At 42.4% G+C, this 24,293-nt stretch overlaps 1 protein-coding gene and 1 long non-coding RNA gene across 2 annotated transcripts in view; both read left to right on the top strand.

Moving 5' to 3' along the window:
* Nucleotides 1-1,153: 1,153 nt before the first annotated feature.
* The window catches only part of LOC120929026 (collagenase 3-like), a 44,801-nt gene continuing 21,661 nt past the window's right edge, over nucleotides 1,154-24,293 (top strand). The window contains exons 1-5 of the mRNA XM_040340212.1: nucleotides 1,154-1,399; nucleotides 7,717-7,946; nucleotides 10,606-10,754; nucleotides 13,538-13,663; nucleotides 21,047-21,217. Coding sequence (XP_040196146.1) covers nucleotides 1,235-1,399; nucleotides 7,717-7,946; nucleotides 10,606-10,754; nucleotides 13,538-13,663; nucleotides 21,047-21,217 — 841 coding nt within the window. The 5' untranslated portion in view covers nucleotides 1,154-1,234. The remainder of the gene's footprint in view (nucleotides 1,400-7,716; nucleotides 7,947-10,605; nucleotides 10,755-13,537; nucleotides 13,664-21,046; nucleotides 21,218-24,293) is intronic.
* LOC120929027 lies at nucleotides 18,442-19,556 on the top strand. Its single transcript, XR_005747332.1, has 5 exons — nucleotides 18,442-18,553; nucleotides 18,678-18,809; nucleotides 18,910-18,989; nucleotides 19,114-19,188; nucleotides 19,455-19,556. It is a non-coding gene; the product is annotated as an uncharacterized LOC120929027 (long non-coding RNA).

Raw genomic sequence — 24,293 nt, forward strand, 5'->3', positions numbered from 1 at the left:
TGACGTCATTCCTACAGCCACACCCCCCTACAGTAGTAAATACACACTAAGTGAACACTAAATGTTACAGCGCCCCCTGTGTTTAACTACCAAACTGCAACTGTCATTTTCACAATAAAGAATGCAATTTAAATGCATTTTTGCTGTGAAAATGACAATTGTCCCAAAAATGTGTCAAAATTGTCCGATGTGTCCGCCATAATGTCGCAGTCACGAAAAAAATCGCTGATCGCCGCCATTAGTAGTAAAAATAATAAAAAAAATAAAAATGCAATAAAACTATCCTCTATTTTGTAAACGCTATAAATTTTGCGCAAAAAAAACGATAAACGATTATTGCGATTTTTTTTACCAAAAATAGGTAGAAGAATACGTATCGGCCTAAACTGAGGGAAATTTTTTTTTTATATATGTTTTTGGGGGATATTTATTATAGCAAAAAGTAAAAAATATTGCATTTTTTTCAAAATTGTCGCTGTATTTTTGTTTATAGCGCAAAAAATAAAAACCGCAGAGGTGATCAAATACGACCAAAAGAAAGCTCTATTTGTGGGGGAAAAAAGGACGCCAATTTTGTTTGGGAGCCACGTCGCACGACCGCGCAATTGTCTGTTAAAGCGACGCAGTCCCGAACTGTAAAAACCCCTTGGGTCTTTAGGCAGCATTTTGGTCCGGGGCTTAAGTGGTTAATTGAAATAAATAAATAAATAAACGTTTACAACCCCTTTAAGTTCTATATGTATCACTTCCATCCAGCTGAAGTGCCCCTCTATGTTTTGGACAACATTGTAAAGCTGATATTATTCATTTATGTCTTCAGAATTGTATGATAAATATGTTGCAATCCATCATCTCCATCTCCTGCCTTATTCCTACCTAATCCCAGGCATTTCAGGAATACATTTCTTTCAAAGTTGCGTCACTGTTTACAAAGAAAGTTGAGCACAAGCCAGTTCATGCCTGGGGCAATGCTTTTAATCGCTTCCATCTCCATACCAGCTGGATAATAACCACACACGTTTTTGTGATTTTGCTGAGAATATCTCCCTTGAGAATTCCAAAGAACAGTAGAAGAATGTTTGCCTGGGGGGCTGCCGTCATTTACAATGCAACATTAAACAAGCCTTGCCAGTGTTTACATTACATATGGCGCTTTACACGCTACGCAGCATGTTCAAAAATAAAAGTTTTCCTAAAAAAAGACACAATAGAGGGACAGAGCTGAGAGTGCAGGATGGTTCTATTATGGATTTTCATACAGATTCTGCTGAATCAGGTCTATGAGGTTGAGCTTGTTCAAGAATATGAAGACCTATTCGGACCCGATGAATGGGTAGAATCGGTAATTGAAGATGTAACTACCGGGGACATAACAGAAAACGACTTGAAGAAAGCACAGGTAACTATGTAAAGGACATATTTATGCTACGCCTAGTTTCTTCAAGTATAGGTAAACCCTCACTAATACACATTTCGTTTTCTAAAGCACTGTGTCTTAAGAATAATTGCCATTTTTTTTAAATGTAATACTTGTTTTCACTTTTTTTTTTACATCTTTTGTTGTGCTTCTGATCTCCTGCAGCTTCTTTTCAGCCATTTCCTGTCCATTTGCACTCCAGCAATAGCTGCATGGTATTACTCCGAATGGGTTTACTGATGGTGACAACAGTAGACTGTGCCTGCATAATATGTGTTGAAATAGCCAATTGTAGTCTCAATCAAAAATTTGTGTAACAGGGTGGTGGTGCAGGAGCGCAGTTTTGAAAAAAGGCACCACTCTATAAATTAATAGGTAGATTCAAAGAGATGGGACTAACTTTAGGGCGGCCTAGCCTAGCCTGTTTAGGCTACACCGCCGTAAAATTAACTAGGCTAGTAGTGATTCTCAATCTACTTACCTGCTAATCTACGGTGGCGTAGCCTCAAACGAGCGGGCGTAAGGGCGCCTAATTCAAATTGGTTGGAGGGGGGCGTGCTGTATGGAAATGAGGCTTGACCTCAAGTTTTTTTACTTTTTTGCTACTGCGCATGCGCCGGGCGCCTACATTTCCCAGTGCGCATTGCGGCTAAGGACGCCGTACGGGCCGATTTATTTCTACGTGTACGTAAATTACGTAACTCCCGATTCGCGGACGACTTGCGCAAACGACGTAAAAAATTCGAACTTCGCGTCGGGAACGGCGGCCATAATTAACATTGGCTAGGCCACTAGAGCATAGCTCTAACTTTAGGCCGCCTAAGGCCTTATGGAAACTACGTTAATCGACTGCGGCGGGCTCGCGTATGTTCGGGAATTGTCATAAATGCTCATTTACATAATCTATGCCGGAAGCGGTCAGCCAAAACATTGCAATCTAAGATAGGATGGCGCAAGCCGTCCTATCTTAGATATGTTTAAGTGTATCTCTGTTAGAGAATACACTTAAACATAGGTCGGTGCAGATTCAGAGTTAGGTCAGCTTATCTGTAGATAAGCCGGCCTAACTCTTTCTGAATCAACCTATAAGTGCCTGAACAAAGACCTTCATGGCAGCAGAGTTAAGGGTATTATTTTACTAAAAGCTGCAGATTTAAAAATATATAAAATGACTTTTGAAATAACAATTTACAGCTTATACAGTAAGAGATTTTAGTGACTGTGTTTCCTTATTTAAAAGAGAAGTGTGGCCAAAGGTCTTTTGGCCATACTGCTCCTGGGGGTTTACAAGAGTGCACTTAGGGCCAGATTCACAGAGCAGATACAACGGCGTTTCTCCTGATACGCCGTCGTATCTGTTGTTCTATCTATGCGACTGATTCATAGAATCAGTTACGCATAGATAGCCATAAGATCCGACAGGTGTAATTGTTTTACACTGTCGGATCTTAAGATGCAATACCGCGGCCCCCGCTGGGGGGAGTTTGCGTCGTAAACCAGCGTTGGGTATGCAAATTAGGAGTTACGGCGATCCACGTCGGTTTTTCGCGTTCACTACGTAGTCTAGTTTCTCGTCGCAAAGTTAGTCGTTTTTTTTTGTGCCTTAACTTTACACAGCAATCGTATTGCTGTATAAAGTATGGCCATCGTTCCCGCGTCGAAATGTAAAAAATAACGTCGTTTGCGTAAGCCGTCCGGGAATACGGAATTACGCTACGCGCGTCGCCGTTCGAAAAAATGACGTCACTTCGCGCAAAGCACAGCGAGAGTTCGGAAACGGAGCATGCGCGGTAGGTCCGGCGCGGGAGCACGCCTAATTTAAATGGCACACGCCCATTTAAATTGGCCCGCCTTGCGCCGGAGGCCGCCGGCGTAGGTTTTCATCGCAAGTGCTTGGTGAATCAGGCACTTGCGATGAAAAATTGCGGCGGTGTAACGTATCTACGATACGTACGCCGCCGCTCATCTACGTGAATCTGGCCCTTAGTTTTACACTCCTGTGTTCAATGTTTAGCCTACAGAAAGCTAAAGACTGCTGTCAACTGACATCACAGAGCCGATGCAGAATCTGACCATATGCCTGACCAGGACCTGGTTTTAGTCTCTCAGCACGCTGCTGAGAGTTTAAGCCAGCCGCTCCTAGCCCCTCCACAGTCCAGCTCTCCAGTGAGTGCTGGATGGGCAGAGCTCTGACAGTCACTGCTCTGTGCTAAGAGCACACACAAGAACTTAAATACAATGTCGCAGTACTGAAAAAAAATCGCTGATCGCCTCCATTACTAGTAAAAAAAATATATTAATAAAAATGCCATAAAAATACCCCCTATTTTGTAAACGCTATAACTTTTGCGCAAACCAATCAATAAACGCTTATTGCGATTTTTTTTACGAAAAATATGTAGAAGAATACGTATCGGCCTAAGCTGAGGAAAATAAAAGTTTTTTTGATATATTTTTGGGGGATATTTATTATAGCAAAAAGTCAAAAATATTCATTTTTTTCAAAATTGTCGCTCTATTTTTGTTAATAGCGCAAAAACTAAAAACCGCAGAGGTGATCAAATACCACCAAAGGAAAGCTCTATTTGTGGGGAAAAAAGGAAGCCAATTTTGTTTGGGAGCCACGTCGCACGACTGCGCAATTGTCAGTTAAAGCGACGCAGTGCCAAATCGCAAAAAGTGCTCTGGTCTTTGACCAGCAATATGGTCCGGTGGTTAAGTGGTTAATCGCATTGCTATTTATATATATATATATATATATATATATATATATATATATATATATATATATATATATATATATATATTGGACATCACCAGCATTTTTCTTTTATTTCGATTTCCAACACTAGGAATTTAAAATCAGGATTTTATTTTTATTAATATTTGCACTAATGCACTAATATTTGTATTTGAATATTTGTTATTGTGCCTGTAACATTACCCAAAATATCAGTACTGCACTCTATAAAGCTAGCGCCATTTCTACTCCCATCCTCTCTCAAATCATCATCTGACATACCCCCATCTTTCTATATAGAGTGACAGCACTGGTACTTGGTCCTTGTGGTACTGATACCCTGGCTTTTAAATGGGGACAAATAGAGAGGGCCATATTCTCAAACAAGTTACGCCGGTGTATCTACTGATCGAATCGAATTTCCCGCCGGCGTATCATTGTTTTGTATTCACAAAACAAGATACGCCGGATTTAGGCTAGGATCCCACTAGTGTAAGTCACTTACACTGTCGGATCCTAAATGTAATTCGCCGCCGGCCGCTAGATGGCGTTTACGTTCAGGTCTCATTTGATTATGCAAATGAGCCTGATACGCCGATTCTCGAACAAAATCGCGTCGCGTAACCGTTGTTTGCGTAAGGTTACCCCTGCTATATGAGGGGTAACCTTACGCCAGTCCCACGTATGCCATGTTAAGTATGGCGTCGGGTCCGCGTCGTCTTTTCCCGTCGGGTACGTCGTTTTACTAAGTCGTTCTTGAATACGACTTTACGTCAATGACGCACACGTCGGCGTCATTGATGTTTTCCGTCGAGAACTGGAGCATGCGCACTGGGCTATTTTAAGCCCGGCTCATGCGCAGTTCGAACGGCACGGGGGCGCGCTTAATTTAAATACAAGCCGCCCCCTTGGAATTACGCTGGGATACGCCGGGCCATTTACACTACGCCGCCCCAAACTACGGAGCAAGTGTTTGGGGAATACAGCACTTGCTCCTGTAAGTTGGGGTGGCGTAGTGTAAATGGCTTACGCGCCGCCGCCGCAGGATCTACAAGAATATGGCCCAGAGTCCTTAACCATATGACACTTATATGGTCCTACAAATATGTCAAGAAGTAGCGCTAAATAATAATATAAATACAAAGTGATTCAATATATGTAAATAATATTCCACAAGAAAACCGTATAAATGCAGAAAATTTAAATATCAATCATTGCTTATATTAATGAAAAGCCCAAAGGTGAATTGTAATTTTTAATTTTTTGCAAAGTCCCAAAGTTGTGAAAAAACATGTATAATCAAAATAAAGTCCTTACACAGTCTATATACAGTATTTTACAAGTGTTCCCACATTCCAACACGCAGTGAGATAAACATGTGTGCATCCACCACCAAGTGACACCACTTTAGGGAGCCTCTCAAATACGCTTGTTGATATCCTCTAACCACAATCCTCCAAATGTGAAAAACTTCTTCCATCAGGATTACACCACCGATACTAAAGATATGTCAGGAAATAAAATAGGTGCATGCCTATAGTGTAATACGTAAAAGCCCAATTTAGTTTAAAAAAAATAGTAAAAAGTGCCTTAACACAATCAACAATGACCCAGAATAATACATTTTTATTTCCTGACATATCTTTATAACAAGGAATGATTAATCTTTAGAATTTTTGCATTTAGAAGGTTTTCTTGTGGAATATTGAATCACCTTTTAGTATTTATATTATGATTTAGTGCTACTTTTTGATGTATTTGTATGTTCTTTGCTATTGGTGTCACAATTGCACAAGTGACTGCTTAACCTCACAGGTTCAAATACTTCAGCGCAGACTTTTTATGCATTTTATTTATACTTTAATGAACCTCACTCTCGGCTGCTGAATGTTGTGGCGGGGGACATGGGAAAAGCTCAATAATAAATACAGTAGAGCTACCATCGATCTGCAAAGAAGGAAGATGACTTTCCAGATCTTGAACCACCAAGCATTCTATGACCTCTCTCTACAGCTACACTACTCCTTTTCTCTCTTTGGTTTCTTCTCCTGAACCTGAACTAACTCTAAAGCCCCGTACACACGATCTGAAATTCCGATGGAAAAAGTTCCACTGACTTTTTCCATCGGAAAAGTCCGACCGTGTGTATGCCCCATCGGGTAAATTCCATCAGAAATTCAGATGAATTCCATCGGAGTTTAGATAGAGAACATGTTCTCTTTTACTCCGATGGAATTCCGTCGGAATTCCGATGTGATTTTGGTCGGACCAAGGTCCGATTTGTGTGTACGGGCTTAACCACTTGATCACTGGGCACGTAAACCCACTTAATAACCAGACCAATTTTCAGCTTTTGGTGCTCTCACAATTTGAATGACAATTGCTCAGTCATACAACACTGTACCCAAATGAAATTTTCGTCCTTTTTTTCACACAAATAGAGCTTTCTTTTGGTGGTATTTAATCACTGTTGGGTTTTTTATTTTTTGCGCTGTAAGAGAAAAAAAGACTGAAAATTCTGTAAAAAAAAGATTTTTTTGTTTATAAATTATAAAATTTAGCAAATTTAGTATTTTTTTCTTCATTCTTTTGCATAAATGTGAAAGATGAAGTTACGCCGAGTAAATAGATACCCAACATGTCACCCTTCAAGATTGCACACGCTCGTGGAATGGCGCCAAACTTTGCTACTTAAAAATCCCCATAGGCGACGTTGCAGGGTATTGTGGGGTATTGCAGAGTATTGTGGGGTATTGCAGAGTAGTGTGGGGTATTGCAGAGTAGTGTGGGGTATTGCAGAGTAGTGTGGGGCATTGCAGAGTATTGTGGGGTATTGCACAGTATGGGTATTGTGTATTGTGTATTGCACAGTATGGGTATTGTGTATTGCACAGTATGGGTATGGGATGGCTGAGCAGGGATGGATGGCTAGCTGGATCTGTGACTGCATGTGTCACAGATCCAGCCCACAGCACTCGTGCTGCATCTGCTCTCTCCCCCCCTCTCCTCTCCCACTGTACCGTTCGGTACAGAGAGGGGAGGGAGGCACCGGCGTCATCACATGACGCCAGTTTGTTTACTAGTGATCGCTCCGTCATTGGACGGAGCGATCACGTGGTAAACCGCCGCTATCAGCGGCGATTTACCGTGATCCGTGATGCGCCGGGTCCGGAGGACCCGTTGATCACGAACATTCCCGTGTGCTCGCCCCAGAGGGTGCGCTGGAGCGCGATTCTGGGAGGACGTCCATGGACGTCCTCCCAGAGTTAAGCAACCGCCTTGTAGACGTGTATCGTCTATAGGGCGGTTGTTAACTGGTTAAAGTGTGAAAAGGTGACTACATAAGGCAAATAATACAGTACAATACAAATGGCAAAGGTTGTACTTTCATGGTGCTTTTCCCATCTCCCTATAAGGCCTTGTCAGAAATATGGCCCTGCAAGGTCTATTACTGAGGGACAGGTGCACATTACTTATAGTAAAAATATGAAAAAAAAACCGAAAAAAATATTTGTACTACTTGTTAAATGTTCAAATGCATGTTTTCTTTATTTATTAGGACTACATAGATCAGTTTTACAGTGATGTTCCTATGAGAAAAAGATTGTCCAACCCAATGGAGGAAAAAATTAGGGCCATGCAGTCATTTTTTGGCCTTGAAGTCACTGGTAAAATAGACAAGGAGACAATGGAGGTTATGCTAAAACCCCGGTGTGGAGTGCCAGATGTGCAAAGGTTCAGCCACTTTCCAGGAAAACCAAAGTGGGAAAAAACAACACTTACCTACAGGTATGATTGTGGTACAATGGCTCCAGTAGGAGTGCAGTTGGAGGATGGGCGGATGGGTGGATGGGCTTTCATTTGCTGAAACCAAAATATTGAAAACATTTCCTATCTACATCCATATAAACTCACTATGGGGCTCATGCCAAAGTGGATACAAAATCTCCAGCTGTAATTTAAAACTGAACTCCGGGCACAAATACTTTTCAACTCTTGAAAAAAATACTATTTCGACAGTTGCCTTGTAAAAATAAAATACCTCCAATGAGTAATGTCCCATATCTAGCTGCTGCTCCCTTTGGTTAATCACTTACTATCACAAATCCAGTCCACCACTGTAAGCAGCAAACTTCTGGCTAGCGGTGGCTGGTCCATAAGGTGCACAGGGGCACTGCCCCCCGGATCTCCATTCACTGCCCCCTAATCCCAGATGCATAGATTTCTACAAGTTATTTTTTTAAGCACATGATTAGGCGCCAATTGTCTTCAAAAAAGTTGGGCTCGGGGTGCAGAGCACTTCGCACCGAACCCGCAATATTCGCTATTGTCTTACGGATTCTCCTCCCAGCCAATCGAGACAGGAAGGGAGTCTTAAGACCGGATTGGTCGGGAGGAAAAACCCGGGGAAGCTGCAACCTGGATGGGGTGAGTGTGGACTTGTATGGCACCCCACCAAAAAAAAATGGAGCACCACTGCTTCCCGCACAGAATCTTACTGTTGTAGCTGCAGTATAGTTCTTATAGCGTGTCACTTGCTCACTAAAAGTTATTGTATTCTTTTCACAGACTACATTGTGTTCTGCGATCAAGTGAGTCGGTGACATTCATTTGCTCCTTACCTCACGTCACCCCCCTTCTGTGTGGCAGAATTCTACAACACTCTTTATGAACTCCCCTTACTGACTTATATACACTGCTCAAAAAAATTAAAGGAACACTTTTGAATCAGAACTCCTGGGATATTGATCTGGTCAGTTAAGTAGCAGAGGGGGAGGGGTGTATACAGAGGGGGTTGTTAATCAGTTTCAGCTGCTTTGCTGTTAATTGAAATTAACAACAGGTGCACTAGATGGGCAACAATGAGACAACCTCCAAAACAGGAATGTTTTTTCATGTGGAGGTGTCTGACATTTATTTTTTTTCCTACTCATCTTTTCTGATTGTTTTTCAGTAGTTTTGCATTTAGCTAGGGTCAGTGTCACTACTGGTAGCATGAGGCAATACTTGGACCCTGTAAAGGTTGCACAGGCAGTCCAATTCCTCCAGGATGGCACATCAATACGTGTCATTGCCAGAAGGTTTGCCTAGTCTCCCAGCACAGTCTCAAGAGCATGGAGGAGATTCCAGGAGACAGGCAGTTACTCTAAGGAGAGCTGGACAGAGCCATAGAAGGTCCCCAACCCATCAGCAGGACTAGTATCTGCTCCTTTTTGCGAGAAGGAACCTTAGCACTGCCAGAGCCCTACAAAATGACCTCCAGCAGGCCACTGGTGTGAATGTCTCTGACCAAACAATCAGAAACAGACTACATGGGGGTGACCTGAGGGCGCAACGTCCTCTAGTGTGCTCTGTGCTCACTGCCGGACACTGTGGAGCTGGATTGGCATTTTCCATTGAACACCAGAATTGGCAGGTCCACCACTGGTGCCCCATGATTTTCACAGATGAGAGCAGGTTCTCCCTAAGCATATGTGACAGAGGTGAAAGGGTCTGGAAAAGCCGCAGAGAACTTTATGCTGCCTGTAACGTCGTTCAGCATGACAGTCAGTGATGGTAAAAAAATTTGAGCAGTGTATAATTGTGTATTTTGCAGTTTGCTCTGAGGTTCGCTTTAAGAGAGCATTAAGAGATAAGTTAATGACGGATTCAGGCCACTATTTTTTTTTAATTACTCTTCATTTTAGTGCACCACAAATGCAGGTGCAAATCTGCAACTATTATCATTATTATTATTATTAAGGAGGAAAAACATTAAAGTCTTTACTCTTAAGATGGTAGACACAGTAACCACAATTTTAAATGATCACATAAACGAGGGGTGCTCAACCTGTGGCCCTTGGAGCCCTCTAATGTGGCCCTTGATCTCATACTGAATGCAAGAGTTTTGGTGAGCTTTCAGAAAGTGCACCACACCTGCAAGATATAATAGAAGTCTAAGGCAAAGAGCAGATAACCCAAGAAAGTCGCAGGTGCACTCAGGCCTTATAGGGGGCTCAGGACAGTAAGGGCTCGTCTACGATTGCAGTTTGAGGGGGCTGCAAAATCTCATAGTTGAGACGTGTTTTTAACAAACACCCCCAACCACTGATCTCACCCCATGCAGCCTGTCTATCACATTCTGTTTTACACTTGGAGAGGAGAGGTGGCATATATAGGAACCAATCCTCTCTATTTTCCTCCTGTAACCTCTGAAAGCCAGCTTCTCTTCCTGTCCCTCCCACCAACATTCAATGGCTGCAGGAGGAAAATGTTCATTGTGTTTTTCTAAATAAAGAAATTCTAAATTTTGAACCATTTTAATTTCATAGTGGCCTTCGACTGCTTACCAAATCTCTTAAAGTGGCCCTTGCTTTTCAAAAGGTTGAGCAACCCTGACATAAGCTATGCATTTGTATAGTACAGTTATCTAGACGTCTTTCATCCGTTTTCTTTTATTTTTTTTTAGAATTGTCAATTACACACCAGATATCACCAAAATGGAGGTGGATTATGCTGTGGCTCGTGCTCTGAGGCTATGGAGTGAGGTCACACCTTTGCAATTTATGCAGGTTTACAGTGGCGAAGCTGACATCATGATTTCGTTTGGATCTAAATGTAAGAGCAGGGGAGGGCCCATATGAAGGGAAACTGGCCAATAACCCTTTTCTGTTTACAAGCATTTCTCATGAATGGTTGATTTAGGCCCCTTTCACACTGGGGCTCGGGCTTTCACATTGAGAAGGCTGAGCAGGAGTTTTTCAGGCGGTATTTAGGCGCTATTTTTAGTGCTGTACCGCCTAAAAAACTCCTCAGTGTGAAAGGGGTCTTAGGCCTCATGCCCACGGACGTTTTTACTGCCAATTTTCTGAGCGTTTTTTGCAGCTTAAAAATGGCCCTCCATGTTAGCCTATGGCCTCATGCCCACCATGACGTTTTTGAGCTGTAAATGGCTGAGCCGTTTTTAAGCTGTAAAAAAAAAAACAGGACCAGTGCATTCTGAAGCTCCAAAAAAAAAACAGGACCAGTGCGTTCTGAAGCTCCAGCGTAAAGAAGTCAGACGCCAGCAAACATGATTTAACGAGGCTAAACGCTGTGTTAAGCCTCGTCCAGCATTTCTTTCTCTATTCAAAATCAATGGGAGCCCATTGATTTGAATAGAGGTTGCACCAGAAGTCGGGTCAAGATGTGGGGCGACTCGTATGCAGAGAATCTTGAAGGAGAACCCCCGCGAAAATTAAAAAATTAAAATTAAAATTAAAAAATGTTTTTGCATGAGGTTCCCCCCAAAGGATGATACCAGGCCCTTGGGTCTGGTATGGATTTTAAGGGGAACACCTACGCCGAAAAAATGGCGTGGGGGTTCCCCCAAAATCAATACCAGACCCTTATCCAAGCACGCCGCCCGGCCGGTCAGGAATGGGGGTGGGGACGAGCAAGCGCCCCCCTCCCTCCTGAACCATACCAGGCCCTCAACATGGGGGGGTGGGTGCACTGCGCCCCCCACCCCAAAGCACCTTGTCCCCATGTTGATGGGGACAAGGGCCTCTTCCCAACAACCCTGGCCGTTGGTTGTCGGGGTCTGCAGGCGGGGGGCTTATCGGAATCTGGGAGCCCCTTTTAATAAGGGGACCCCCAGATCCCGGCCCCCCACCCTACGTGAATGAGTATGGGGTACATCGTACCCCTACTCATTCACCGGGAGGAAAAGTGTCAAAATAAACACACAACACAGGTTTTTAAAATCATTTATTAGTCAGCTCCGGGGGTCTTCTCCGCTCTCCGGGGGTCTTCTCCGGCTCTCCGGTGCCTTCTTCGGGGCTGGCCGCTGCTATCTTCTTGCAGCTTTTTTTCTAGCGGTGGCCAGCCCGGTCTTCCTCGTCGCCTTCTGCCTTCGGGGGCCTTCTCCGCTCTCCCTGGTTCTTCTCCCGCTCTCCGGTACCTTCTTCGGGGCTGGGCGACGCAATCTTCTTGCAGCTCTTTTACTAGCGGCGGCCAGCCCTGTCTTCCTCGTCGCCTTCTGCCTTCGGGGGTCTTCTCCGCTCTCCCCGGTTCTTCTTCCACTCTCCGGGGCCTTCTTCGGGGCTGGCCGCCGCTATCTTCTTGCAGATCTTTTACTAACCGCGGCCAGCCCGATCTTCCTCATCGCCTTCTGCCTTCTTCCCTCTTCTTTTCTTCCGATGTTGCCACGACGCTCCCTCCCGCTGTTATTCCGGGTGTGCGGTGCGCAATGATTTATATAGGCCTCTTATGACCTCACAGTCCCAGCATGCTCCCGGTGGTGATGACATAATTACCCCACCTGGAGCAAAGCACCCACCCCCCCATGTTGAGGGCATGCGGCCTGGTATGGTTCAGGAGGGGGGGCCGCTCGCTCGTCCCCACCCCCATTCCTGACCGGCCAGGCGGCGTGTTCCGTATGGATCTTGGGGGAACCCCCACACCGTTTTTTCGGCATAGGTGTTCCCCTTAAAATCCATACCAGACCAAAGGGCCTGGTATCATCCTTTGGGGGGAACCTCGCGCAAAAAAAAATGTAAGTGTCGCGGGGGTTCCTCTTCAAGATTCTCCACACACGAGTCGCTCCGCAAGTCGGATTATCTTGATCCGACTTTTGGTGCGACCTCTATTCAAATCAATGAGCTCCCATAGGGAACCATTGATTTTGAATAGAGAAAGAAAAATGAGGCTGAAAGCTAGCGCGGCAAAACGTGCATTGAATTCGATGCAAAGCGCGGTAAAAATCACGTTCAAAAACGCCGCTTTTTTCCTGGCGTCTGTACTAGCTTTACAACCTGTTTTTTAAAACGTCAGTGGGCATAAGGCCTTAGTGTTACATATACGTAGTAAGCATGGCAGTATGTGATCCCTGTGCATAATTGCTAAGACGTTGTTTCAGTGATGTTCCAGGCCTACAGACACAATAAATTCACTATAGATTTCAAGAAAACCACAAGCCAAAACTGTTACAGGAAAATAAAACTCTTAAACCATCATGTTTGCTATCTCTCCTTACAATGAAATAAACAAATGATTTTCTTACAGCCCAACTCCACCTTCACGTCTTTAGTTGCCCTTTGATTTGGTATGCCTTGATGGTTGCAAGATAAAATTGTTCTTATGTGTGACCCCATGCATGCTTGTCATTACTGTGTGCCTTGGAACTATATTGTATACATTAAGCCAAAAACATTTTTTTCTAGTTCTGGATCGTGTTGGGAAAGGTTTAAAACTCCTATTGGGTTTTTATTGCTATTTAAGAATTAGAGAGAGTGTGTGTGTGTGTCACCTTTACCATAACATCTGAAAATTCATATAAGCAACGTAATCTTCTTCACTGGGTAAGAAAAAAATATCTTTATATTTTTACAAGATACATACTGACTGACATCTCTCTGCAGCCCATGGGGATTTCTTTCCATTTGATGGACCATTGGGCGTTTTGGCCCACGCTTTTGCACCAGGTGAAGATGTTGGTGGAGATACTCATTTTGATGAAGATGAAAATTGGACACTGAGTGGCAAAGGTGAGAGTAATATCGTTCTTTTCCTAGTTGATGTCAGTAATAAGATACAGTAAGATTGAGTAAAATATAATGCACATGCCTGCACATGCTCAGTTGTGTCTTTTATGCTGGAGAGAACATTTACTTCTCAGAGCTAGCCAGGTCACATGATAGTGACATCACACATGTGGGCTAGTATACAGGCTATAGTAGAAATATCCTTCTACCTGAACACACAGCTCTGGACAAACACTGCCGGTTATCATGTGACTGTGGTATACAGATCAGCCAAAAAGGTATATAGTGGCAATAATTTAATGTAAAAAGAGGATTTATAAGCTGTGGGCACTGTGGGTGGGCAGATGAACTATGTTCATATTACTGGGTTTAGTAATAGACATGTGCACAGCAAACATTTTCGTTTATTTCTGTTTCGTTTCTGTTCGTTTATCGTGATTCGTAACGAGTCGTAATTTCGTAAGGCGTTAGTTATCGTATTCGTACTCTTTAGTATTTTCGTAACACTTTTTTTTCCGTTTCTGTTTTTTTCTGTTAGTTTATTTTTCGTTGAATCGAGATTCGTATTTTCGTTATATTTTGTATTCTGCCGCGTTCGTATTTTTAAAATGATTTTTTTCGTTCCTTCGTTTTTACGTTAGTTTAATTCTCTTTGTTTTGCTATTCGTATTTACATTATATTTTCCATCATGCCGCATTCGTATTTTCGTAAGAAATATATTTTCGTTGCTTTATGATCATTCGTATTTTCGTGTCTAATTTCCTTTGATTGTAAAAACGTACTTTTGTAGATTTTATTGCATTCGTAATTCTGTTAGAATACATTTTACGTTTATTCGACACACTACTCGTCGTAATTTTGTAATTCATACTTTGCTGTGATTGACTTGGCTGTCTTAGTTAGCACACACACCCTGTCTAGAATGAAGTCTGACGTAGAAGAAAACTAAAATATGTCAGATATTACAAATACAAATCTAGAAATTAGATGCACTGCAGTCTAAGGCCCCGTACACACGACCAGTTTCCTCGGCAGAATTCAGCTTCCGACCGAGTTTCTGGCTGAATTCTGCCGAGAAACCCACTCGCACTACATCGCACTTTCGGCCCGCCCGGTAACCGTAAGTCACAAACAACTCACAATATTCCACTAAATACGCACTCGTCCACCCCATTACAGGGTAGACCATCCATCGCGGTTAAGGCCTCTAACCCCACACTACTACCATCAGTTGGGATTATCCCCTCTATCCCCTCCGCTCTATCCTCGTCCATCATACGACAGGTAAGCGAACCTCTCATTCCTACAATGTTTCCATCTAACACACAGTTAATCGATCCCAAGATTGCTCCCATTTTTTTAGGGAAAAATCAGGAACAAAACCCAACACCTACTCCTCAAGCTCCAATGTTGGCACTTCAGGACTAGAGGTAATCAACCTTTCAAGTGAAAACCTGACCACTGAACAAATCCATGTACTTGGCCTTGGACTAACTTTTTGCCCATCAGCTGATATGGACAAATTTCAGCTGATAAAAGACACACATTTATTTGCTCGACGCTTACTATTTAAGGTTCTTTATGATAAACCGAAACAATCAGACGGCATTGATTTTTCATTGATGGATTACACTGATCGGGAACTCCAGGCAATGGATGACCTGATGTGTCTATGGGAGGAGGGTCAGACTGGAGATGATACCACACCAAGATCTGTTGGTCTGGTCGTCTCTGGTGTGACCTTCCCTCCCCCGGCTTCATACAAGCCCAAATCGAGATCTTTTCCATCTTTACAGATGAATCCCAACCTTTGGGCTTTTGTTCAACAAGTGACAAATGAAATTCAACTTATGGACTTGAACAGGAGGGTTGATAAAAACTTGTCCCCTGCTCTGTTGAAAGCTGTGTCTGACTTGCAAAACCATCCCGGATTGATCATAAAGCCAGCCGATAAAGGCGGAAACGTCGTTGTCATGGATGTCGGGGCATATGAGTCCATGTGCCTCGACATCCTTGGCAACAAAGACTGGTACAGACCGATCTCTAAGACTTTAATAGAAAACTTCAATAAGGAGTACTATGAACTGATTTTTGAAGCCTATCAAAAAGGCACGATCGATTTAAATACCTGGAATTTTTTGAACGTGAGGGAATCCAAAATCCCTACATTCTATGCACTACCAAAAGTTCATAAATCTTTAGAACATCCCCCAGGTCGACCGATCGTTTCGGGATGCAACGGTTTAACAGAAAAAGCCAGCACCTTGGTGGACAGATATTTGTGTTATACATGTTACGTCTCTTCCCTCTTATGTAAAGGACACCATCCACCTGCTCCAAACTCTGGATGGTAAGTCCATTCCACCTGGATCTTGGCTGGTGGCCCTCGACGTGGAGAGTCTGTATAACTGTATACCACACTCCAAAGGCCTTGAAATTATATCCATAGAATTACAGGCACGTGGCCTAAACTCTGATCCCTACAATGCTTTTGTCCTGAAACTTTTGAAGTTTATCTTAACAAGAAATGTATTTATGTTCGACTCCTCCCACTTCCTCCAGATACAGGGAGTGGCTATGGGGACCAAGTGTGCCCCCAGCTACGCTAACCTGTATCTGGGGGGGTGGGAGAAGGAGATCTTTTCGAACATATGTCTGTCAAAACTGTTGTCTAAGGCCATTAAATGGTACAGATATATAGACGACATACTGATTTTGTGGTATGGCTCTAGGGAGGAACTCACACTCCTTATGCAATTATTGGCTATTAACACCTTCAACCTAAAGTTCACCATGGAATGTAGCCAAACTGATGTAAGTTTCCTGGATCTGCGTATCCATGTTGACCGTATGGGTCGCTTGCATACATCACTGTATCGCAAGCCGTCTGCGGGCAACACTGTTTTGCACGCGACCAGTGCCCACCCTGAACCACTCTTGGATAGCATTCCTTACAGCCAGTTCCTGAGGCTCAAAAGAAACTGCACCAGAGACACAGATTTCCACGCTGCAGCTAATGATCTATACTGTAGATTACTCTCCAGGGGCTACAGTCGATCCTTGCTCAAAAGATCATTCAACAAGGTGATCAGACTAGACCGATCTAATCTTATTTATTCAAATGCCAACAAACAACCTAATAAAACTGACTCTATCAGAATAGTGACCAAATTTTCGCAACAGCATATTCAAATGCGACAGATTTAAAAAAAAATTTGGCCCCTACTTCTAGCCGACAATACGATATCAAAATATATAAAACCATATCCTGAAATCACATTTAAACGGACTCCCTCACTGAGGGATCGCCTTGTCCAAAGTCACCACACCAGAAAGGAATGTGAGACATCTACTATTAAAGGTACTTTTTCTTGTGGTAACTGTGACATTTGTCGGTTTATATATACCAATGACGTCACTCTTTTACCCAACGATCGCATTCACAAACTAAAGTTCCGTGTCACCTGTCAATCGGTGGGCGTCGTCTACTTGGCATCTTGCCAATGTGGATGTTTCTATGTTGGCAAGACCAAGAGACCGTTTTTTAAACGCATTAGAGACCATGTCAACCCTCTATATAAGCGTCTAATGACCACTGCTTTAAATAGACATGTAGGTTGCCTACATGACTTTGATCTTAACGCTGTAAGTTTCTCAGCCCTGGAGCATGTTCCTATACATGTTCGAGGTGGAGGAATTGACCAGACCTTACTCCAACTTGAAACCAAATGGATACATCAGTTAGATGCCACTAAATTTCCGGGGTTGAACGAATATATCAGTTTCAAGCCCTTTCTGTGAAAGAAATATTTATAAGAAATTCTATTATTATTAAATAAAGTGGCCTCTACCTTATTCCATCTAAGAAAGGTGTTATGGTCTGGTCATTTCCTCCCTCCTCATTACATCCTGCTCTATTGCCACTCTCCAGCAGGTCCTACATGTATTCTACTTTGACCACCAAACTCTTTGCCCCATATTCCACCTAGTGGGCAAGTTCCGGCATTGGCTAAAATCAACCCACCTGCTCCCATTTATGATGGGGGCAATAATGTGTTATATATTGCTATATATCATTATAACAACCACATTTACTTCCTTTGAATATTGATGTATAATTTATGAATCAATAATAATGTTGTCGATTTTTGATTGTATGTATTGAAATATACTGAATACATATGTTTGTACATATAGTGTAAACCCTACATTTTTCATTTTATTGGTAAATATGTTGTATATAATTTTTTATTTTGGCTTGGGTCTCTGGCTTGGCAATTTTTCCTTTCTGGGTTCACCTATATGTGGGACTAGCTTGAGCCCTAATTAGTTCTGGAGGTAATGCGCATCCTTCCCAATAAGCCACTACAGCCCTTTTCCATACATCAGCCCATTCACATCCCTGTTCAGGGTCTCTCTCCCCTTCTTATTAGTGATTTTTTGTTTGTCTTAATTCATTATTATATTTTGACTTCTACAATATATGATCTACTGCTTTTGCTTTCATGTTTGATTGCTTGGTTTGCCTTGATCAGTCAGCTTGCGGTCATGGTCCACGCCGCTCTGTGTATGTGTGACTGTTTTGGTGCTGCTGGCTGGCAATCGCTCTCTTTTAGTGCTCTGTGTTCCTCCCCTCTGCACTCATACGTTTCCTTCCTTTTTTCCTTTTTCTCCAGAGTGCGGCTCCGCTGATTGCCCGGTGTCATCATATGACACGGCTGCTTCAGCGCTAAGGAGTGTGGGAATTGTAGGCATCTCAGTGACCATGTGACATCTGAGATCCAATCGCGATGCACCCGCCTCCCCAACAGGCTATATATAGCATGATATGATCATTATCTGTCTGCTACCAACAGGGTACTGACAGATGTCTTTATTCCTCTTAAAGATAGGTAAGTTTCCATCCTGCAACCATTCACTCTCCTCACTATTGTCTCCTCTGTGTAAGGTTTGAATACTTATGGCTAAACCTTCACTTTTTCATTTATTTTCATTCATTTTCTACCCTTTTTAAAGGAGATTATCTGTGGACTTTTCAGCTGCAATTGACTGGTCCTTGATTTTTGCTGCAAACGACTATCCTTTGACTTTCTATCACCAGCTGATGTTTGCTTGCACTCAGACTGTTCATCTAGTTAAATACTCCATGTAAGTTGATCCCTTGCTTACACTTAATAATTTAGTTACCCATGTTCTCACTAACTTTATGAAGTATACTAAATCTATTCAAAACTTTTTTTTTTCTCAGATGAATTGAGGCTCTTCAGTGCCCATGTTATTGTCTTACTTAATTCCCCTGTATTCACCTTGATTTTATTACGCTTCAAGGTATGGCTGTTTTACATATATTAACCCTATTGACTCTATTATGGATTTGTTTAATTAGTTGAAACAGATCATAATTTAATAACACATATTCTAACATAGATTTTTTTTCTTCTGTATTTTTAAGTCCTGTCAGTTGAACTTGGATTTCAATATCCACCCTGAGGGGGTTTTTCCTTGACTGGCTGTGCATGAAGCTAGGGTAGGTTTTATTTCTCCTACCTATGGAATTTTGCTGCCAGCCCCCTCTCATGGGCTGAACAGCATTGGCTGCTACCAGGCTGTGGATATATGCGCATTTGCTCCTATGAACTTTGGTTTCTCTTGCCCCGCCAGAGATCCCAGCCAAACTTTTGTTTGTACTCTATATACATGACATGTTTTGTTGAACATATATAATCGAAGTTCTTTTAGAGCTTATATTGTATGCATATGTTAAAATTGTTTTATTCTTTTTCATCTCTTTAGAGTAATCTAGAGAGACGATCTTGTCCTAATTCCCCTGAAGAAGCCAAGAGGCGAAACTAGTAGGGTCGACCTGATCGAAAAAATTATTTCTAGATCTTGCTCCCACAAAATAATTTATGCACTATCTGTATATTGAATTACTATATTTTGTAAAAATTGAATGAATAAACCTTTTTTATATATTTTTATATATACATACATACTTTGTCTGGTTTTCTTCATCGCACCGCAATAATCCCCCCAACTCTTCCAAAAAATTCCCCTCCTTTGAATCCTTCGTTTTTACGTTAGTTTAATCTCCTTTGTTTTGCTATTCGTATTTACATTATATTTTCCATCATGCCGCATTCGTATTTTCGTAAGAAATATATTTTCGTTGCTTTATGATCATTCGTATTTTCGTGTCTAATTTCCTTTGATTGTAAAAACGTACTTTTGTAGATTTTATTGCATTCGTAATTCTGTTAGAATACATTTTACGTTTATTCGACACACTACTCGTCGTAATTTTGTAATTCATACTTTGCTGTGATTGACTTGGCTGTCTTAGTTAGCACACACACCCTGTCTAGAATGAAGTCTGACGTAGAAGAAAACTAAAATATGTCAGATATTACAAATACAAATCTAGAAATTAGATGCACTGCAGTCTAAGGCCCCGTACACACGACCAGTTTCCTCGGCAGAATTCAGCTTCCGACCGAGTTTCTGGCTGAATTCTGCCGAGAAACCCGGCCGTGTGTACACTTTCGGCCGAGGAAGCCGACGAGGAGCTCGGCGAGGAAATAGAGAACATGTTCTCTATTTCCTCGTTGTTCTATGGGAGCTCTCGTCCCGCCGAGGTCCTCGGCGGCTTCAGGGCTGAACTGGCCGAGGAACTCGATGTGTTTGGCACGTCGAGTTCCTCGGCCGTGTGTACGGGGCCTAACACAGAAAAAGACACAAGGAGCCAGGAGGTAATGAGAAAGAAGCTCATTGGGGGAAGGAACAAACCTCTTCAGAGGAAAGGGACAGCGCTCAGTGGCTATTGGTCAATGTCCAGAAATATTTCAGTACTAACGAAAGCTAATTTACATTTTTTTGTATTTTCGTTGTTTTCATTTCAGTTTTCCGAAGATTCGTAATTTATTTTTCGTTAGTTTTGATTTTCGTTTTTTAGTCTTTGTTCTGCATTTCGGTTGTTTTCTTTTCGGTCTTCGAATATTAGTAAGTTTGCATTTTCGTTCATTTTGTTTTTCGTAATTATTATTTTTTTTGGGTTCGGTATTTTCGTTGTTTCTATGTTTTCGTTTCTTTCATCTTTCGTATCTTCGTTGTTTTTCATATTCGTTATTTTGAAAATATCGTTATTCGTTATTAATTGCGCTAAACCATTCGTTCATTTGTATGTTAACGAATCAACTAAAATAACGAAAATTGACGGAAAACGTATTCGGAACTTAAAAAATTGCACATGCCAATTTAGTAATACTTAAAAAAAAAAAAACAGGTATATACACATTTACCGATACCAGACAACTACATGAAAACCTTAGAAGTACAGTATATACAGTACCTATGCTTGATAAATAACCTTTTATTTTAAACTGCAGGCACCAATCTCTTCCTTGTTGCTCTTCATGAGCTGGGACATGCTCTAGGACTGGAGCACTCAAAAGATGAGCGTGCCATAATGTACCCAACCTTGCTTGAAAATTCAGTTGTGGATCCAAGCAAGTTTAAACTCTTTTCGGATGATATTGCTGGAATCCAAGCTCTTTATGGTATGTTATTTTATAGTAAACTTTTGTTTTTTTAAATAGCAAAAGTGAAACAAAATCTGACACATGTAACATGATGTTTCTTCAGTAACCCACTATGAAGTAAATGCTGATTTGTAAAGCAAAACATCACATACCATTCATTCAAGGGGCACCTAAAGAGCCGGTTCACACTGGGGCGGCATAACTTCGGGAGCGACTCGGCAAGGCGTCCTGAAGACGACTTCAGAGGCGACTTGCAAAATGACTTCTGTATAGAAGTCAATGCAAGTCGCCCCGAGTCGCCCCCAAAGTCGTACAAGAACCTTTTTCTAAGTCGGAGCGACTTGCGTCGCTCCTATTAGAACGGTTCTTTTGACTAGAATGGGACGCGACTTGTCAGGCGGCTAAGTCGCCTGACGAGTCGCCCCAGTGTGAACCGGCTCTAAGGAGTACTATATCTTCTTTAAACTACCCTTTTCTCTGTTAAATATAACATTGAACACATTTTATTAAAACTGTTTGATAACTATAAAAAAATCCTTGGGCTCATCTTGCTATTTTTAGCTCTGGGAACATTGGACTGATCCAGGGGGCTTCCGGATGGCAGAGCACGAGGTGATTGGAAAGTCCCACTCCTGATCTCCTCAAGGTGGAGTGACCCAGAAGTCCAAAAAGAACAAGCATTCCCAGCTCATTTACCAGCCAGCCAGCCTGCAGCAAACCAAATTATACTGTCTCAGTCCCCTTTCACACGTGCGGACCGTTCAGATCCTCTCCGCAAAAGTGTGACGGATGCAATCCCTATTTTGCATCCGTCTGGCGGATTGGATGAAAACGGACAGACGGTTCGTTTTCATCCGATCCCCCCATAGAGGCGGAGCGGAGATCTGAGGCCTCGTACACACGGCCGAGGAACTCGACGTGCCAAACACCTCGAGTTCCTCGTCGAGTTCAGGGATGAAGCCGCCGAGGAGCTCGGAGGGCTGCCTTCTCCCATAGAACAACGAGAAAATAGAGAACATGTTCTCTATTTTCTCGACGAGTTCCTCGGCGGCTCCATCGGGCCGAAAGTGTACAGACGACAGAGTTTCTCGGCAGAATCAGGCTCTGACCGAGTTTCTCGCCAAATTCTGCCGAGAAACTCTGTCGTGTGTACGAGGCCTGACTGGTCCGTCTCTGCAGAGACAGAGTGTGCAGAGACAGACTTGTCATCTGCCGGCTCAGCAGGGAACAACGGAGCGATTCCTACTAAGCAAGCGGATGTCCAAAAATGTATCTTCCCGGGATCCGCATGTGTGAAAGGGGCCTAACAGAGTTCTGCCAGGGAAAAAAAAATAAAAGTCAGCAGCTACAAATACTGTAGCTGCTGACTTTTAATTTTCGGACACTTACCTGTCCAGGGAGCCTGCAGTGTCGGCACCCGAAGCCGATCTTTGGATTGACTCATCACGGGTGCTGCTGCCGCCATTCCTGGTAAGGGAACCAGGCAGTAAAGACATCCATCAGGATCCCCTGTTCTTCCTCTGGTGGGCCAGTCCAGGCCTGTGCACATGCCACGTGACAATCTTCCAAGTGCAACAAAAAATAATATTGCGTGCCTCCCTGGTATGCGTGCCTTTTGTTACCTATCTTTGATGTATAGATTTATTGCAACATAATATATATATATGAATATATACAGTTATGACCATTAGTATTGGCACTACTGCATTTCTGTCAGATAATGCACAACTTCACCCAGAAATTTGTTGCAATTACAAATGTTTAGGCGTTCTCATGTTTATTTATTTTGTTTGTATTGGTATGACACAAAAAAGTGGAGAAACAGAAAGCCAAATCTGACACATTCCACGCAAAACTTCAAAAATGGATTGAACAAAATAATTGTCACTTAATCAAAACCGATCGTGTGTGCGCGCCATCGGTTATTTAACCATCGGTTAAAAAACAGCCAACTTGTTAAGTAGCATATGTTCTAGTAATTCAACTGCATTTGTATGTGTGTATAGTATTACTTTTCTGTCAGGGATTCCTTTCAGCTAGGCCACATGTTATGTTATCTAGTGCCTCACAGTAACAGAGCATGCCTGACACTATTTGCAATTGTAATGTAATGGTAAATGCTAATGCATACTTTTATCATTTGTGTTTTGGAGTTTTACAAACAAAATAGCTAACTCTTAGTTAAGATTAGGGATGAGCTCCGGCGTGTTCGCACAGTCCACGTGCAGAGCCCGCCAGAAAGTCTGCACGGCGCTGCACTAATCACAGGCAGGGAGACATTACACCCCACATTGTGAGGGCAGAACGTCTATAATTAAAAACACTACATTTAAAGGAACACTAAAGGTTCGTTTTTTATTAGATCAATTGATTGCTGTAAGCTAGAGCATTTAAATATCACTTGCCTCGTTTTTCCCCTTGACCTCCAAAATACAGTAATCCAGGTTTGAAAATGCCATTTCCTGTCTCTCCTCTTCTTGCTTTCCACCAGCATCTGAGCCGTTTTGCATGGTGGAAAGCAGAATGTGCTCACCCCCTCCCTATGACTACAGCCCTGTGTGAAGATGCTCTCTTATCCCTCACAGGCATGGAGGCTAAGCCTATTGGGAACTGTAGTTCCCATTAGGCCGTGATGTAGCAAGAATGAATGCGCACCGCAAACCAGGAAGTCAGTGAGAATAACGATTCAGGAGTGCTGAAGGTGAATAAAACGGCTCGATTTCAACAGGTATCAAACTAGTTATAATGCAAAACATTACTTTTTACTTTATCAGCTACTGTCAGACTTTAATTTAAGAGGAAAATATTTTTGTCTTTACAACCCCTTTAATGAATTAGATATAGTGATTTTTGTAAAGCTTTATTTAACCACTTTAGCCCCGGAAGAAACCGATCGTTAGTAGGCACAACCATCGGTTAAAAATCCATGCATGCTCAGAATCAAGTCAACGCATGCTTGGAAGCATTGAACTTCATTTTTTTCAGCACATCGTTGTGTTTTACGCCACCGCGTTCTGACACGATCGTTTTTTTAACCAATGGTGTGTAGGCGTGACGGACCATCAGTCAGCTTCATCGGTTAACCAATGAAAAC

This window comes from Rana temporaria, chromosome 2 (genome assembly GCF_905171775.1).
Source record: "Rana temporaria chromosome 2, aRanTem1.1, whole genome shotgun sequence".
Lineage (NCBI taxonomy): Eukaryota > Metazoa > Chordata > Amphibia > Anura > Ranidae > Rana > Rana temporaria.